The following is a 19,142-nucleotide window of genomic DNA, read 5'->3' as shown; positions in this document are numbered from 1 at the left end:
AATCCATGATCGAATTTTTTTTTGTAATCCATGATAGAATTTTTTGAAAATTTGTGATTTTTTTTTTTAATCCATGATCGATTTTTTTGAAAATTTGTTTTTTTTTTTTAATCCATATTATTTAAAGAGAAAATGAGAGAGATGATGATTCTGAGGCCACCCTATCCCAGCCATATTATTCACATATCGAGTCCCAACAGCAACAGTGTAGGGACGAGCACGACAGTGCAGATGAGTATGAAGGATGGACAATCTTCGAGGATTTTAGATTGGGAACACAACAAAACACTAACACTCAGGGATTTGAGAATAGTCAGACGCCTGCTAATATCGATGATTCGTTTTTAGATCGAATCAATGAATTGTTAAACGAATTCAATCAATGGCACCAGCGTGACCAAGAAGAACAATAACGTCGTCTATCATTTTATTTTTAGATCATATGTTACTAATTTTATGCTTTATTGTAGTCCATGTATATTGATATACTTATTTCATGATAATTACATGTTTATCCTTTTGTGTGATGTAAATTAAAATGCTAAATGGCGGTTCATGTAGGGAAAGAACATATCAATATTCGCATATTCATTCAAAAACATGAAAATTCTTAATGGAGTACCCTCATTTCTTATTAAATTCCTAAAAAACAATATTTATAATGAATTTTAATAATTTTCAGATTTTTTTAAGCTTTATTCTGACCGATTCACCCGATTTTCGATCCGGATCGTCGATTCGCCGATCCGGATGGGTTTTTTGGAAGCCCGATCCGGGTCACCGATCCGTTTTTTAAACCATTGGTTGAAATGAATTTTGAAAGCTTTAAATTTGATAATTAGAAGTTGAAATGAATTTTGGAGCCCTAGCAAAAACTTTCAACACCGAAACCATATTTTTCTAACAAAAATTTGAAGCTAAATCTCATTTTGATTGTTTAAGGTGGCACCTTATACAAATATCACCCAAAAACAAAAATGAGATAAAGAGAGGACCATGAAAAATGAGGAATGATATTTTCAAAATGCGGTCGATACAAAATCGTTGTAAAACGCTTGTCATTAGCCCGTGCAACGCCCGTACTTTTTTCCTCAACCTAAAGATTCCCTACTCCTTTGAGCCCTACGACAAAACACTCTATATGTCAAAATATGAGGATGCAATCTCTACAACCTATTGACTAATATGAGTAAAAAAAATCAGAAACTAACTCTATATGTATTAAAAATAATAATAATAATAACGGAATAGAGCCTGTTCAATTTTTGAAAGGCTAGATCTAAGTGTCATAAAACTCAAAATCCAAATATTTTCTTTTAATAATAATCATCTAGTAATTTTTATGTGTTCCCGAAATTTTAGACTAAACAAATCTTTGTAAGGGCAGTGATTTCATGCAACGGTTGTATAGTAATATGATGCAACAATCTTAAAATATACACTATTTACATTCTAATGAACAATCAAAACATTTGAAAACGTAACTTAGAAAGTATTTTTTTAGCCCAATTAACATAAGCCGTTTGGTGAGATACTTAATCTAGGCCTTAAAAGGATTTTTTTTCTTTACCAATTTTTTTAAATGGCTTTATTATGATTAGATGAACAATGTTAAAAAAGATAAAATTGATTTGTAATTTGTAAAGGCTAAGATCTTGAAATTCACCAAATGAATGGCCTAGATTCGTTGTTAGAGGTGACTCATTTTGACCATATATAAAGTTCAAATTAAACTTTTGCTTTTTTTGGATTGATTATTGAGATAGTGTGTGCAAAATTTGGGACATACAAATACCACAAATATAATCTTTTAGAAGTGTCGTTGCATTTACTATGATACAACCATTGCATGAAATCATTGCCCTCTTTCTAAATAGGTCTTTTGAGCGAAGGAGTAGATGCACAGTATGCACCGGCGAGAGCATAATATGCACACTCTTCCTAAATGTAAAAAGACAGGATTTATATGAGTCAACCAGTCATGTGTACACATGTGGCCCCAATAAAATTTATCTTAAAGATAGACTTTTTATCCAAAATTTTAAAGATACTTGATCTAGGACGAGGTGATCATAAATCTGAAAAAAGAAAAGAAAATTGTTCAAATTTAAGCTCTATTTATTGGGGTTTTTGGTGCACCATCTATATATAATATTATCCGGTGCACTTTTAGATAGCATCCATCTTAAACATGGACATTTGTGGGCTCTCAAGTCTACGGATTCATATAAAATTTATCTGATGTAAAAATAATGGCTTTTTTAAGAAAAACATGTTGATAATTATCAAAAAACATGTTGATAATTATCTTAATTCCATTTTATATGGGATTGGTATGGAGGATTTCAATTTGTCATGCCCGTGGATGTAGTCATATCCGTGATAAACAATGTAAATTATGGTGTTTTTTTTTCTATTATTTCTTTCAAGATATATTTTTCTTGCTTGTTGCCTTTTTTTATTTTTCTTGTATTTTATTTGTCATAAATCAACATGTTGGCACAACGAAAAGCCTTACAAGATCTCATTTTTAAGACTTTGACCTTTACAAGTTTCAATTTTTGAAATTGGCCCTCGCTAAACCATGTAGGCCTTTAAGAAGGGCAATGGACCGTTCATTTTTTAGATCTTGTAGGGGTATTCTAAATTATTCTATATGTTGCCGAGATTATATCCCCAAAATTTGAGATCCACTAAATATCCCTAGCATGTGCACTATCCCTAGCATGTGCACGGGAGCAAGAAATCTTTTGGCATAAATAAAAGTTCTCAACTAAAATATTGGAAAAATATTCCTTGTGACCATTATAGTCCCATTATTCCCAAGCAATGTCAACAAAAAGTAAAAAGAATAGACTATTTTGTCCCTCTCTCATACTTTCTCATTCTTATTCCCTCTCCTCTCTCTTGTTTTGTTTTTGTTGGGAAAATATCTCTTTACCCTTTCCTATTAGACCTATAAATTTTAAAACTTCCTAGCGTAAAATTTTCAAAAATATATCTTTTAACCCCTTAAATCGAGTTGACTCTCTTTTGTCAGATTTTTTTTATCCCAAACAATATAAAAAAAGACTCTCTTTCTCTCTGTTTTGTTACCGCTTTTTTTTTTCTCCCTCTATCTCCTCTCTCTCTCATTGTCCTTACGTTTTTCCCCTAAAGTTTTCTTGCTCTCGCCTCTCTCCCCTAAACATCTCTTTCTTTATCTCTTTTCCCCAAACCCTCCCCTCTCTCTCTTCCCCTAACCCTCTCCCTCTCTCACCTCTCTCCCCCAAACCCTCTTTTTCTCTCACCTCTCTCCACGAGCCTCTCTCACTATCACTCTCCCACCTATCTCCCCCAAAACCTCTTTCTCTCTCTCTTCCCTCTCTCCCCCAAACCCTCTTTCTCTCTCTCGGCTCTCTCCCCCAAATCATAAGAGAAATGCCTCTCTTGCTGGCTCCTCGTTGCTTTAAACTGTACAGATCTCATATTATGATCCATCTCTGCAAGCATGCTTTCAAGGTTCTAATCCATGCATGGTGCCTCAAGCAAATGGCTTGCAACTTAGGTGCAATCAATTGGCTTTCTCTTTCTCATCATACCCATCTTTTTCTCTCACACACACCCTCTCTCTCATATCACTTCACTAATTTTTCTCTCTCTTCGTCCCAAAACTCTTCTACATCTACTTTGTTGGATATTGGTGATATCCAAAAATCACCAATATAAAAAAAGCCCATATTGTGTGGAATTACAATTGATATTAATGAGTTTCTTAAAAAAATTAGAAATCTAAAACAATTAGGATTGTGGGATATATCTCTTGGTTTTGAGATATATATAATATCTATAAGAAGTTTTTTATTTAGTATGGAATCATAATTTTATATATATATATATATGGGATGAACGATGAAAAGCTATGTATGCCCTATATGGGTCACCATATAGGAAATGTAGTTTCCTTCACAGGGAGAGGCAGGGGCCTCATGAGAGGCAAAGTCTCTCTTTTCTCTAATTTTCTCTTTTAAATAAAAGAGAGCTCCATGTAGAGAGAAACACCGTTAATGCGCCTCATGTAGATTGAAATGCTGGTTTCTTATAGAGAAACGGTTCTCATGAAGATTTTGGGTAGTTTCCTTTTTCAGTGAGAAAAAGTCTCGATTTCTCTTAAGGTTCGCCTTCTAGACAGTGAACTGTAGAATAGAGATGGTCTCTTTCTGGACAGTGGTTTAGCTGTGGAATAGAGATGAGAGATCGGCGGGTGCCAGTCAAGACAGTGGGTCTAAAAGGGTTTGCTCGACTGGATTTTGTCGCGGGTTAGAGAGGTAACTATGTGTCCTAAAATCTATGATGTTGGTGTAATGAATTTCAGTTTGTTGTGCCTGTGGATGTAGCCCTCTTGGGGTGAGCCACGTAAATATTTATATTTTTATGGTGTATGTTTTATGTTTTATTTATCGTATTATGGCTCGTGCTCTCTTTTAGTTTGTTTATAGCTGGATAATTACATAAACTTGGTAGGATCCAACTTTTGAGATTCCTGTATTTGCATCTAAGGGTTCTTAAATCCTAACATGCTTTTGGCCTTGGCCTTTTTATGCATTGGTAACGGAGGTGCCACTCGTTATGAGCATTTTGGTGACACTGTTCGTCATAATTAGGATGGTTGGTGATGGTGCCTTTAGAGGGATGAGAGGAGAAGCGAAGGTTAAGTTTTGATTAGGGTGATTAAGATACATTTTGACAGTTGGTGCAATTTCATGGCAATGTTGGTTTATGCCCACTAGTGGCCTCATATTTTTCACTGTTTTTTTTTTTTTTTGACAAATATATTTTTCATTGTTTTCATGCGTGGGAAATGCATAAGTGCTTGGCTAAAGGAGCTGTAAGAGAGAGGGAGAGGGAGAGGGAAAGGGAGAGGGAGAGGATTTGGGGAAGAGAGGTGAGAGAAAGATAGAGAGAGGTTTAGGGGAGAGAAGCTAGAGTAAAAGTGAGTAAGAGGTATAGGGGAGAAGCAAAGGGACTAGAGAGAGAGAGGGAGGGAGAAAAAGAGGCGGTAACAAACGGAGAAAGAGAGCCATTGTTTTTATTTTGTTTGGGATCAAAAAGTGTGACAAAAGAGGGTCAACTAGGTTAAGTAAATTATGGGATATCTTTTGTGAAAATTTTATGCTACTAGAAAATTTTAAATTTGTGGGTCCAATGGGAAATAGTATACCAAATTAGGGTCTATAGATATATTTTTAGAATATTTTGTTCGTACTCTCTTCTTCTTCCCCATATCTTCTCTTATTCTCACTTTTACCAACCAGGCTCCCCATAAATCTTGGCTTTTCAAAGTTTTTCTTCTAAGCTTTGATTCTATACTGAATAATGTTGTCAATTAAGGACCTAGTTTCTATGCCGCCAAGCCTGTTTTTTCTTGACTGCATATGTAGAAATGCGGTCTAACCAGTATGAAACAATTTTCCATCAATTAATCACTTTTTCCCCAATGTTACATTGCTACCGAAAAGAATTCTCTTTTTGGTATATTAGTGGGGATTACAAGTCCCTATCCATTTTGAAAAGAGTCAATTTTTTGGAAGTGTTAGTGAGAATGGAAGCCTTGACTTTTAAATAACGTTCAGGTAGTACTACACTACGACCCCAACCTAAAATAAATGAGCAACTTTCTATCTGAAACTATAAACCAAATAAATCCTAAACTTTGAGAAAATCACCACTTCCTTGGAGGTCATGCTTCTACAAGAGTTCATTCTTCGCTCTCGGACTACCTCTCACTAGAAGCCAATCAATTCCATAATCACTAATAGGATAACACTAAAAGGGGTGATGTTACATTTATTTGATCCCCAGATCACCAGGGCTTTCTTCTTGATTGCGTAAAGACCTTATATCCAATTTTCTACAAAACAAAGGTGATTTTGACTATCACCTAATCTAATAAGAGATGTAATAGATGCCAATGGTCTGGAAAGGGGAAGCAGAAGGGAGAGAGTGAGACAGAGAACCATGGGAATCAGGAAAACCCCCCTACAATTGGGAGAAAAAGTTTATATAAAGCTGAGGCTCTAAACAATCAAATTAGAGTGTATCTCAAAAATTTAACTAGTAGTGATTGTTTTGATGCTCAAATATCCTCAAATTGATCATCTCGACATTAAGATCCATAAACATAAGAAAAAATGGATTTCAAGTTTTGGAAATAGTGCATCCTTTAATACATTATCGAACTGTCAATTTTCAATAGTTCCAAGCTTTCATAGATCTACTCGATCTACAGTATTATTGAAGCTTTAAATTTTATAATTAGATATGAAAATATATTTTAAGACTATCACAAAGATTTTCAGTATTGAAACCACATTTCTCGATGCTATTTGAAGGTGTGCTCTACTTTAATTGTTTAGAGCCTCGGCTGTATATAAACTGCACCCAAAGAAACATTAGGGAGGTGAGAAAACTTTTGAAAAGCTATGGAGTGTTTTTGGTGCCAAATTTTCAGGCAACTTCGGTTATGTTAACAACATATTCTCTCGGGAAAATATTATTAACATGGTGAAAACCACTTCAAAAACTCATTGAAATAGTCAAAGCATTTTATTGACAAAGCAATTACTTTGAGACAATTATTTTACTCATGTATTTTATTAGGAAATATCCAAAACCCACAGTATCGCTTTGAAATCCTAGACAAACCTATGACACCAGTTATGCAAAACGACAGGGGTTCTATGCGGGCAGAAATGCGACCTTGGCGATAAATATGTTTTTTAAATATAATTTGATAGTAATTTTTAGAGAATATATAACTTTTAACATGGAGATCATGAATATGAAAAAAAAAAAGAAGAAGATGAAACCAGAAATAATATTTATATTAAAAAACAATTTAGACGGTTAGTTACACTTGTTTTTAGATGGATCACCTATTTGCATTCATCGTTAAGTTGGATGCTTTATACCTCTAGACCGCATATTGCAAAAATACGATCTAACCCACATGAAGCAATTTTCCTATGCAAAATTTCCATGCTTGTTCTATGTTTTACACCTAGAATATATGCCCTTTTTGTTAAAATCTCTTATTTGGGATTTGAAATATAAAACAATCAGTTCTCTTTCATTATTTATCTTGGGCTACTTGATCAAATGATGTAAATATCACTGCTTGTTATGAGTTCCATACTTGAAAGTCGAAACAATATATTTCAATGGGAAAAGCAAAGGTATTTATGTAAGGATGAGGTTTGTGTATGGGTATTTATGTGAGGATGAGGTTTGCTTTTCAATGGGAAAAGCATGGCTCGTCTCTAAAAAGTTTGCAAATTCATGTTCAACTCTAATTATGAAATTCAAAATTTCAAAAACAGTGCATGTGGAGTGTTATTTCTGAAAGTAATTTTTCTTGCAAGCTGATATACTAGCCTTGACAACGTTACATAAAAACAGCTGGAATATTAGAGAAGGGATACTTGGTCATAACCGTCGTCGTAAAAGTCTTTTTATTGATTTCTTTTTTGTGTTCATTGTAACTTATTTTTCAATGCTCGCTGAACTACAAGTAGAACTGTACTAGTAATCTATATTTCCTCTTCAAGTTCAGCAAAAGCCTGCCATCCCAAAAATTGAGACAACTTTCTCACCAATTTAAAAATGCATGCCAACATGTGTGTATGTGTGTGCGTGTGCGTGTGCGCACACACATACAGAGAGAGAGACCAATTTACACCAGAATAGATGCACAGAAATCAGAAATCACCGATGGAATTAAGAATAATCACATGCAGAGTTTGTGCACAACAAGATCTACTTGATGCCCATTCATTAAACAAAAATACAAACAATATGGCCTTGCAATGAAATTCAATCATATCAACAATGTGGTGTCACAGTCAACAACTATTTCACAATGCAAATCATATAACACAATCGGAGACCACACAAAACGAATCCATGAAAGTGTTTCTTCTCTTTGATAATTAGGAAACAATTGCAAGCTATAAACCCTCACTCAAATTGAAACATCACAAGAAGCTTCACATGCCTGTACGGATCTCCTCTTTTGTCATACAAAGGTACTGCTCTGATACCCGATTTCAGCTCCCATACAGGCAAGCAAGTCTGGCCTGCAAAGTCATCTTTTTGTAAAGTATCAGACTCATGCACCTCAATTCGAAGCAAAGCCACCTCAGGAACAGTCAAGGGGAATGTGAACTCTTTATTCCAAGCTGGTGTCCAGCAATCATTGATTGTCTCTGTACTTTGCGAGCTTGTCGAATCAGCTTGTACTCCTTTAACAGCCACCTGTTATATTCAACACAAAGGACATGTTAATGAAAACAGGTTGGTTGAGCGGAAACTGGATCTGATTGACACTCAATTAAATGAACCTCAATCCTGCAACCCACCCAACCAAAAAAAAGCCAACAATTCCTAAAACAAGGAAAATATGCAAAAATAACAAAATGGATTAATAAACATATGTATTAAAACATACTTAATTTTGTTAGATGTTACTATCAATTACAATTCAATATTGTACAAGACATTGAACGATTTGATTATTTAAATAATATGAAAATTGAAATGCTAATCTGGATTTAGGATTTCTTTTGCAATTATATTATTCCTAATTCCACATGTTCAGTAAAGAATTACTACAGCATGTGCATATTGAAAAGTCACATATGCATGTGTGATGTAAAGTAGAACTATTTGAGAGCTACAAAATGGTGTGGAAAATAGGCAGATTCTTGTTGAGAGAGTAGGAAACAAATAATTTGAAAATCTATTTGACAAGCACAGTTTGTTGAAAATTATGGCAATAAGTATAGTAAGTACTTAAACCCAAAAATATAACTTGGTAAAATTCGAGTAGGGCTCATTCTTTTTGGCTCTGACTCTGTGCTTAAATCAATTTATAATTTTTATTAATGTTTTGTAAGGGTGCAGTTTTCATAGGGCATTGGCTATACGAAATTTGGCAAAGCCAAACCTAAAAACCCCGCTGGAAAATGCATTTCCCATGCCATAAATGGTGAAGGCGTAGAAATCCATTTTCATCCCCAACTGTAGTTTTCAAGCTCCATAAATGGTGCAGATCACAGATCTCTGAAGACTTGAAATCCTCTTTATTAAAATATTAAAATCCATGGTCGTTCAGGTAGAGATAATTCATTTGCATGTTTCCTGGCATTTTCTGGCAAGATTAGAGGCGTGGCATTATAGAGCCATGGCCCTATGATATATTTTCTCTTTTCAAAAAAGCATTTATGCGGAAATGATCCATCTACATGTTTCCCGGCACTGGAACTGCATTTCCTGGAGAGATTACAGGTGCAACTTTATAAAGCTGTGGCCCTAAGATACACTTTCCCTTTCTTAAAAGAATTTATAAGGGCCCAAAGTACTTCACTTTCAGAGCTCAAGCCTACTCACGACAGGCATGCACATTAAAAACCCCAATGGCAGCATATCAAGAGGGAATAAAATGAAAATTACACAAAATTAACCACTTTGTGACTATACCTTTACACTGAAGTCAGGAGGAGAGCAGATATCAAAATGTGTTTTACGGAACTCGAAGCGCCATCCATCTCCCATATATACTTTCATCTGAATGATGTCATTTAAATGAAAACCCGAGTAAAATATTAAAAAAAATAAAATTTACCAGGGCGTGTATGGTACATTGTATATAGGCAGGCCATCCACCATCCAATCTCAAACTGGGCAGAGATGATGAGCCATTACACCCCCAAAATTTGGGGCATGTTGTACAACAGTTTCATCTCTGCTGTCCACCTTGAGAATAGATAGTGGAGGGGCCTGCCTGTGCATTGTAAGTATAACATAGACAGTGTGTATGCTTCACTCTCTCTTCATTATCACATTAGCAAAGAATGACCTTCAAGGTTTTCTTCACTTGCTGCTCTTGACTGGTGTTAAAAACCTTATCTCCAGCACTATCATTCAAAAGAAAATCAGGTTTCTTCACATATCCACATCCTCCATTGGCTCTGAAAAATCCTTGCATCAACCATAGGGATCTCCCATATCCCTAAGAAGGCGCAAAAAGAAATATTCAGAAACGAGACACAGAATCACCTAGCATTTCAAAAATAGCCCAGAAAAGCATGTTTCCCTTCACTACCACCACATACCAGCCTAATATTGTAAAAGGAAACTAATGTTTCATGCTTATGGAAAATGAGGTTGTAAGAGGCATCTTAGATTCTCGAGATGCATCTTCCAACTCAATGACTTTTTTGGTACTTTGCAGAAAGTAATCCAGAGTTAAGTACCAACTAAAACCAGTGGAATTTGCATCTATACCTCTTAAGACAACCTAAAATTTCACTAGTAAGCCTTATTTTGCCACCATGTACACCTAGTGGGATAATCTGATCAGATTAACTCAAGCAAACAAACAATTAATGCTACCTACATTCTTTGGGTTATATAGATCACAATATATGTTTACATTTCAGTAATTATATGCGAACTACTAAATGTTTTTGCTATGGCATTGAAAAACCATAGCAAGCCATCTTCTATCTACTAAATGTTTTTCATAGGTTATAATTTGTTTACAAGTGCATTTTCATAGGTCATAATTTTGTTTACCAAAGTATTATCATAGAATTTCAAAAATAAAATTCAAATTCACTCAAAAGTGATTATGGGAGGTAATTTTTTATTTAAATAGGATAATGGACAAGCATTTCATTGAAGATCAATTTAATCTTTGGTACATCTTTTCAAATTAATTTTACATTCAAAACTATGAAAGCTAACTTCTGACCTGCATATTAAATGCAACCATCTGAGCTCCAAGGTTCCATCCAATTAAAGGGTTGAAGTTTGAGGAGTCAACTCGTAATCCCTTTGGGTATATTCTCAAAATATTCCTCTTGGTGAAACTGAGAAAAACCCAAGCATCAGAACACAAGTCCAAGCATTAAGATGCAAGAGACCTTAGATAATGGATTTACAAACAATACTTGAAGTTCCCCACCAATGCACAGTCTACTCCAAAGTTATACTGAAAGTTTGGCGTAATTTGGCCAGCCATCCCATAAAAACTTTGGAAAGTGCATTATAATCCAAAGGACTATGGAGAAACATATTCCATTGGGGATATCACATCCAATAAAATGATAAACATTGTTGGAGAGAGAGATTGGCATCAAGTACTTACCTCTCGCTCCTTTATCATCATTTCATTGGATGGTGATGAAGGTAGTGGGGCCATGGTTTTCCATGATACATTGGTTTATAGTACAATTTCCCAAAGAACTTTTCCCTATGGTCAGACAAAGCCCAGCAACTTTAGGAATGAGAATAATACCTGACAACAACAGCTGGGTGAGACTCAGCAATGTCCTCAAGCTGTGGTTCACTTAAACTGACACGTCTAGCATGTTTTTCTTCCAACTCTAAAGCATATTTCAGGTCTTCTTTTGGTTTCCCGGCCCTGATTGTTATTAGTTTTCCAAACTCAGGCACTGCATCTTCCCCCATCTTCTCTTGTACTATACCATCATCATCAACCCTAGCATCTTCATCCTCACTATTATAACTATCACTTGGAGGTGGGTGACTCGGTTCTAGTACATTCTGAGAGCACAGACATGACATTGTCAGTTAAAGAGGGACAATGTAGGGAAAACATATTACAATTGTATGACCAGAAAATCAGAAGATCATTGGGGCCATCATGTCCAATGATTTGAGGGATAATGATGAAAAGAGTGTGGGGCCACATTGAGGGGTCATGTCCTGTTTTGGTGGGCCCCATTCTCTCTCCATCACTGTCCATCATTTCATTGGATGGTGATAGCCCTGATGGACTATGATTGGTATATTTCATCATAGTCTAGTTCATTTTCCATGACTTTAAAGCAATAATAAATGAATTACATGTTGGTGCACCTCAGTATCAGTTTTATGTCCTGCTTTAATATTTGAAATCTCATTCCCCCATGCATCCTGCTTCTCATTCTGTCTTACTTTTGCTTGAATCTCTGTCTCTAAGTACTCTTTTGGTGGTTTAGTTGATAGTAATATGCGATTCATCAAGTCTTTAGGTGAAGGATATTCTTCTAGTTTACCCGACATAGGGTAAAACAACATGCGTCCAAAAATCCAGTAGACCATCTACAAGAAATATTCGGTGATGACAATGGAAGTTATAGAACAATTCAGAAAATACTGGGTTTTTGATAAATACTAGAAAAAGAGATCAAAGTTTAACCTGAGCTACTTTAGACCGAAGTTTTGGAGTAAGATGGTCTTCTAGGGTTATTATGACAGGATAATTAGATGCTGAAAAAGCATATTCCTTAATGGAAAACAAACATTTGGCGAGTCCTACTGGACGGGTCATTGTCCTGCACTTGCAAAGATGGTACACAATATTTGAATGGTATTGGAAACACAGATAAAGAAACATCAAGGAAGTTCACCACACAAATTCTGCCCAATAATCCATGCTAAACAGAATAGAGTAACATGTAGTCAAAGAGCATCACACCTATGGTGGAAAGTATACTGTCAAAAACTGGTACATTTTACATGGTAATAAAGGAGCATCAACTGTCGGTTCTCAAGAAAGACAGTAGAGATGCAACATAGCTCTGATGATGATATTCACCCAGAATTTTCATTTCCTTTGAAAGTGGACATGGATGCCACAACATAGTTCTGATGATGATATCCCATGTGTAACATATGCTCTTCCTCTATCTAAATTGTAGGTTCTTAAAGTGAGATTTCACAACAAGTTGAGTTTGGTTTCACATGACAAACCATAGTTTAAGGTGGGTGGATGGGTGGTGTGTGTGTGTGTGTGTGTGTGTGACAGAGAGAGAGAGGGTTTCTGTGTTTGATACCTTTTCATGTGACAACCATGACAGAATTTAGGCTATTGCTATTATGGTTGTTTCACAAGCATTACCTCCCAAATCTTAACTAAATACATGAAATGGCTTTAATTAAACTGAATTCTGGATATCGAGAGACTTTTGCGGTGAAGAAAGTTAGTGTCAATCTCCATTTACCATCACTGTAGAGAGTAGCCAATAGTAACAAAGGTTTCCTTTTATGAAGAGGTTGGGGTGAGGATGAAGTTAAGTGGGAAGGGGTAAAGCAAGAACCCTCTCAATTATGGACTCTATTACGTTCATTCTGATTGTTTTGTATCATTCTTCTATTCATTATTTTATTCTTATCCCCTCCGGTTATACCCCTTTGTATGAAGGTTCCATGTAACTTAAGATAACAACTTTAAGAAAATACTTTTATCGATCCAAGAAGAAAAGTATCCACCTCATGTCATAAATCGGAAAAATGAATGTCCATTACCATTTAATATGTACTTTCAAAAAATGCTTCTCAGGAATCTTGGTAATTGGAAGAAAATTTCTGATTTGGTAAGAAATATCGTTGCTTTTGAGACAGTTCCATTCAGTTAAATAGCAACACATGACAAATGCCTCTTTCCTTGAAAAATACTTGGCTAGTCTAGGACAGTAATAGTAAAGGCAAGCAATATTGCCTGCATACCCTCCATGTTTAACAATAACTTTGTCTTTTCTGCTGTGTGGCCAGAGATCCAATTCAATAACTCTGACGCCTCTTTTGAGAGCTTTTATAATTGGTATCTCACTGCTGTTACTGTTCAGCTGATTTCCTTTCAAATAAGAATTGTGACCGGTATAGATATAATAGTGTGACAGTGGAGCAGACATGTCCTGATGAACCTGGCAAGTTAAGAAAAGTCCCAAGTAGCAAGTGTTATAAATATAGAGCTTTTCATATTGAAACTAGAAATCTATTTTAGATGCAATTAATGAAAACAAATACAACAGCATTATGTCAAATTTGAATCGAAGGGCACAAACAAAAAATTTAACCCCCAAACCATCAAATATGAGTAGTCTGGCTGCGTTGCAGAAGAAGCTTTTGCCGTGAGTCATATGACTCCTACTCGATTTACATTAATTGGATGGCAGTAATGTTTCCGACGTGACAAAGTGAAGCATAGAGAATCCAGAAACACAAGTACAAGTGGGCTCACATTTTTGGAATTTCCTAAGGCACACATCAATATGTACATTCACTCGTCCTTATGGACGATATCACCGTAAGGGAATGATTCTACCTAACTGGCGAAAAAGTAAAAGGGAATGATTCTTTCTAACATATCTTTTATGAATAGAGGTACAAGATTTCATGAACTAATTGCTAGGCCAATGCAACTCCACTTGGTAGATGTGGTCAGCTATGTTTGGAACCTTTTACATTGAGAAGATTAAGCCTTCCCTTGTTTTGTAGATTGGGGGAGCAAAAGCTACAAGTGGATAGGACTATCCTATGCTGATCTGCTTGGCAAACTATCATCTAGAATCTTTGAAAATTGAGGAAATAAAAATGTCATTTGAGGTCAACACAAGAAAAAAATTGTCATGATTGAATATTATTTGAGGATTTTATATCATGGTCTCAACCAAAACTTGAAATGCAAGCCATGTCTTGCAGAGAAATTTGCACGGATCAGAAGTCATTGATGAGAAGTCATAGTAACTTCACAGTTGGGTGGAATGGACCTTTCTCCATAAGACCTTTCTCAATTTGTATGCATTGTTTGGCGCTGAAGGGAATGCATCAAAGGAAGGTGCAAGGAATCTGATTGAGTCTCAAGGTTGAACAAACATTCTATTAAATAAGAATTAAAAGGAACCTTTCCCCTCATGTGAAGCATAGGATGAATTTTCTTAGACGGTGTTACACGAATCGACCGAGTCCACTCGGGCTCGGCCTTTGGCAGAGCGGAGGCCGAGTTGAGGCGAGTTCATGGCAACTCACCCAACCCTGTGTGAGTTAATTAGAATTTCGTTTTTAGATGATTTTATAGTTTTTAAGATGATTTGGGAACTTTCAGATTTTTTTCCTTTTTAAATTTTTTCTAGAATATTCAAGGTCTAAATAAAAAAATGTCAATTATCCGTCTTTTATAGATTTTTTTCATCTTTTTACTCTTGTAATGCTTTCTATTACCTTTTTTATTTTTTCTTAATGTAAAATATTTCTTATTTTGTTTTACCATATTCAAAAAAAATTTCCATTTTAATGGGTAGTACGCGCGGACTCTGCCAAGTTACTCACCTCGGCCAAGGGCTGAGAACCACGGTGGAGGCGATTTCCAAAACATTGTTCTTTGAAATGTGAGACACTGTCAAGTTCTGTGTCGTGCATATTGCTCACGGACTGTGTAAATAAGAAGGGGTGGCAGATAGGGGTAACTAGGGATATAATCAGTTTTATGGATTTTTCCACCTTAGACACTGACTTCATTACTTTCATATTTCATTTTATTTACAGCATGTTTCACTCGGTAAGTGGTTTCATCATGGATCATAAAGCAATTAAAACAAGACCAAACCACGCAGTCATATATCTCGACAGGAGCTAAATTTATAAATGATTTAATTTAATTACTAATCAAGCTTTAAGCATTTCATTTCAAAAGACTTACATATCAATCTAAACAAAGACTAAGAGAATGATCATCTACATAAGGGATTCCAAACACAGGTGAGGTCATTCTACCCATCAAAAGATTGAAAAGAAAAATTCAAAAGGAAGAAAACAAATAGGAGATTCAATCTAAAATCGAGAAACACATACAAAGATATTTATGCATCAAGCAAATAAAGAACCAGCATAAGCTCTCATTTAAAACCGCAATGCCCGAGCTGATTCATCCCAAAACCTTGTGCCACAAAAAACAAGAACATCGTAGACTGATTAATCCAAACAAAATAGTACCTCTTGTCGGAGGGGAGAATTATCCCCAGCAGAGAGAAACTGAAAAAAGGTATCAAGAGTGAGGCCTTCTTGCTTGATTTTGTTCAAAATCCTGATCCCCCCGAGATGCCGAGTCACAAGGTCCTCCACTTTCGCAGTAGTCAAACCCTCTTCTTTCTGGACCTCAACAAGAAATTCCTGCAGTTGATCAATGCTCATAAAGCCATCATGGGAGTATCTATCAAAAAATTCCTCGACATCCGAAGGTGGGCCTGTAACAACAGACTTGAACCTCAATCTGAAAAAACAGCAGAACTTATAACTTGTCATATTGAATGCCATTAGAGTCGACGGATTTGCAGAGGAAGAGAGAGATAGAAACTGAGAAGCATAAACGATGAAGGATTTAACTTAATTCACTCAATCATATAGGCATCTCCAATGATGGGTGTTGAAGCCATTAAAAAAGACTGGGTGCTTTACTTGTGCACATGACAAAGTATATGCGGGTGATGCGTGCATAATCCACATTTCGTACACATTTTTATATATAGAGAGAGAAAGAGAGAGAGAGAGCTGCAAAACCAAGTTTTGACCTACTGAAACTTTTAGAGAGAGAAACAGGAGGACCAGGGACCTACGAGAACCAGGTCCTTCCCCTGTTGTTGGGGAACAATGGACCCCATTAACATCACACTATCAGAGAGAGAGAGAGAGAGAGAGAGGAAGGCGCTCACTGCGATGTTAGAGAGAAGGAAAGAAAGAGAAGAAAAAATCAAATAAAAAATGAGGGACAACGAGGCCCCAACGGCTATGATGACTGAAAATTTGAGATAAAAAGCAAAAGGAAAATTGTTTCCTGCGGGCTCGATCTCATCACTACACATGCGGTCCAAATGTGTAAAGCATCCATTTTAAAGATGGATGCAAATAGGAGCTCCATCTTAAAATAACGGAAACTAACGGTCCAAGTATTTTTTTACTTAAATTATTTTTTCTAATTTTTAGAATTTACTTATTTTTCCTATATTAGAGATCACAGTAACTTAAAAATCCATCCACATTTCTATATATGCAGGCTTTGCCGCGTAGAAACGGGGTCCACAGCAAAAAGCATGGTGGTAGGACGTAGGAGTGGGACACTATTACAACTTGTATTTCTATATATGCTCCCTCGGGTAAAAGATCTATTTATTGGAGATTTTCTCATAATTTAATATTTTTAAAAGGATGAAGTTTCCATTAGGCTGAGGATTTATAAAAACAAAATAAAGCCGCACCTTAAATCCTCGTCCGAAAAGCACTTCCGGCAACACGAATCACCACTATGGTTTCTAAACTCAATTTTGAACATTGATAGTAAAATTTGAAACTCAAAAAATCTATATATCTTGTGGATCTATAAACAATTATTTATAGGGTGAAATACAAAAGTGGAAATACAATATGAGAATTTATTTCTTTGAAATTAGATTTTGAGTTCTTAAATGTCTAGATCTAATTGTTCTAAAAATGGACTAACTCTTGTGATATTAGGGTATTAGTTTTCTCGAGCTTGGATAAGGTAATTGTTTTTTTTTTATAATATGGGCAAGCTTTCTATGCTCCCCCTACAACATAAAACTTATATACTTCCCTTTATCCAACTATCCATTCTGAATGGATGGCTAAGATTGTGCCAATCACAATGTCACGTCTCAATACTTCTTATAAACTATTTTGACATCAAATTTTGTATGTCTAATCCTTTATTAAACTCGCACTAGCGAAAAAATATAAAAAACAAATTTTCAATAAAATAAAATGACCTAAATACCTCTGAAAGTTTCAAGGGGTATTTGGTCATTATATTTTATCAAAAAATTATTTTTAATATTTTTTATAGGTGTGCCCCAGTGAGAAGATGACACATACCAAATTTCATATTCATACAATTTGTATAAAAAAAAAACTAAAAATAAAATTCTTTGAGATGTCGGATCCACGATTAAACGGTGAGTGGCTCTCTGGATTAAAATTGGATGGTTGGATGGTAGGGAAAGCATAGATCTTCAATGTTGTAGGGAAGTATAAAAACCTTTCCCTTAGAATAAAGAGTTGTACGTGGATATCACAATCATTAGGTGTTAAATCGGATGGCTTGGGGTAGGAAAAATTGAAAAAACTCCCCCAATTTGTACTTTCTTAGCATTCACTCATGCTACACCAACAATTCCAATATGTAAGGTTGCAACATTAAAATGTAGAATTAAAGATGCACATTAAAAATCCATCGGAAAATACTGTTTTAATGTCAAAAAACCCTCTAATGGATCATCTCAACATCGAGATATATGAATATGAAGGGAAAAAAAAAAAGATTTTGGCCCTCATAAATAGTGCATCTTGCAACACATTATCTAGACAGTCAATTTTCAAGATTTTCATATATTTATAGATCTACTTGATTTTAACTATTTTTGAAGTGTAAAACTTTATAACTAGAGATAAAATTAGATTTTGTAGATAATCCAAAGAATTTTTTACACCAAAATTACATGTTATGATAAAATTTGGATATGCGCCTTAATTGGATTGTTTAAGATTGTGACCTTGTAGAAACCATACTTTTTTTTTTTTTATTTATTACTATGCCCAAGTCAAAAAGTTATTTTTTTTAAAACCAAAATACCCCACAATTATAATATGCACAATGTGACGCCCAACATTTATCGGTCTGTCACCAAAATGTGTCGAATTGCCAAACCGGCATAATGAACTGGATGGGTACAAAAAAAATGTGTTGGACCGGCTCTATGTTCACATTGTGTCGGTCTAGCATATTTTGTATCAGGCCAACTTAAAGAGAAAAATTGAGCAACATAACAAAAAACATATTTTGATAACAAAATGTCAACTTTTGTATTTGGGAGATGGTTGGTACGAAAAAACAAAAAAAAATTATGGGACGAATAATGTGGTATTAAAAATACCGCTTGTAAATAATCTAACGAACAAATATAATGACCAACAAAGTAACAACATGCCATGCGGAGGATACCACCATCCTTCCATTAAGTGGACATCATGTTTGCTGTCATCATATTAATACTGTGTGGTTCATAAAACATGGAAATACCAAAGGGCCGGTGTAGTTCACTCTAATTGGAGTATAAATAAAGAATATATTGCCAAAATATTTCTTACTCTCATAATAGGAGTATACTATTTATTTACTCTGTGGGGCAAAATTTACATTGGGAATATTTTTTAGATCCCAAATTTTGGGTCGTCATCTTTAAAATCCATCAGTCAATCTCAAAGAAGGAAAAAAAATTGAACTCACTGTCTCTTAAGAAAAAGGC

At 35.3% G+C, this 19,142-nt stretch overlaps 1 protein-coding gene across 16 annotated transcripts; it reads right to left on the bottom strand.

Moving 5' to 3' along the window:
* Positions 1–7,777: 7,777 nt before the first annotated feature.
* Positions 7,778–16,541, bottom strand: LOC18433395 (phosphoinositide phospholipase C 2). Of its 16 annotated transcripts, none has more exons than XM_088873760.1 (10): positions 16,440–16,541; positions 15,820–16,096; positions 13,555–13,751; positions 12,245–12,380; positions 11,923–12,147; positions 11,339–11,607; positions 10,793–10,910; positions 9,896–10,048; positions 9,517–9,603; positions 7,778–8,292 (listed from the first exon to the last, which is right to left on the bottom strand). In XM_088873760.1, the coding sequence occupies exons 2-10, from the start codon at positions 16,015–16,017 to the stop codon at positions 7,996–7,998; spliced, it is 1,680 nt and encodes a 559-aa protein (XP_088729886.1). In that variant the 5' UTR covers positions 16,018–16,096; positions 16,440–16,541; the 3' UTR covers positions 7,778–7,995. The 16 variants fall into 16 exon arrangements, with proteins under 16 accessions (XP_088729886.1, XP_088729883.1, XP_088729882.1 ...); XM_088873757.1 differs by having other exon boundaries at positions 11,911–12,147; positions 13,354–13,751; positions 16,440–16,531; XM_088873756.1 differs by lacking the exon at positions 16,440–16,541 and adding an exon at positions 16,210–16,240 and having other exon boundaries at positions 11,911–12,147; positions 13,354–13,751.
* Between the last annotated feature and the right edge of the window lie 2,601 nt (positions 16,542–19,142).

This window comes from Amborella trichopoda, chromosome 8, assembly GCF_054954075.1.
Source record: "Amborella trichopoda isolate Santa Cruz 75 chromosome 8, AtrichopodaSantaCruz75HAP2 v2.0, whole genome shotgun sequence".
NCBI lineage: Eukaryota > Viridiplantae > Streptophyta > Magnoliopsida > Amborellales > Amborellaceae > Amborella > Amborella trichopoda.
The sequence above is the reverse complement of the archived record's forward strand: the minus strand, read 5'-3'. Positions and strand labels throughout refer to the sequence as shown.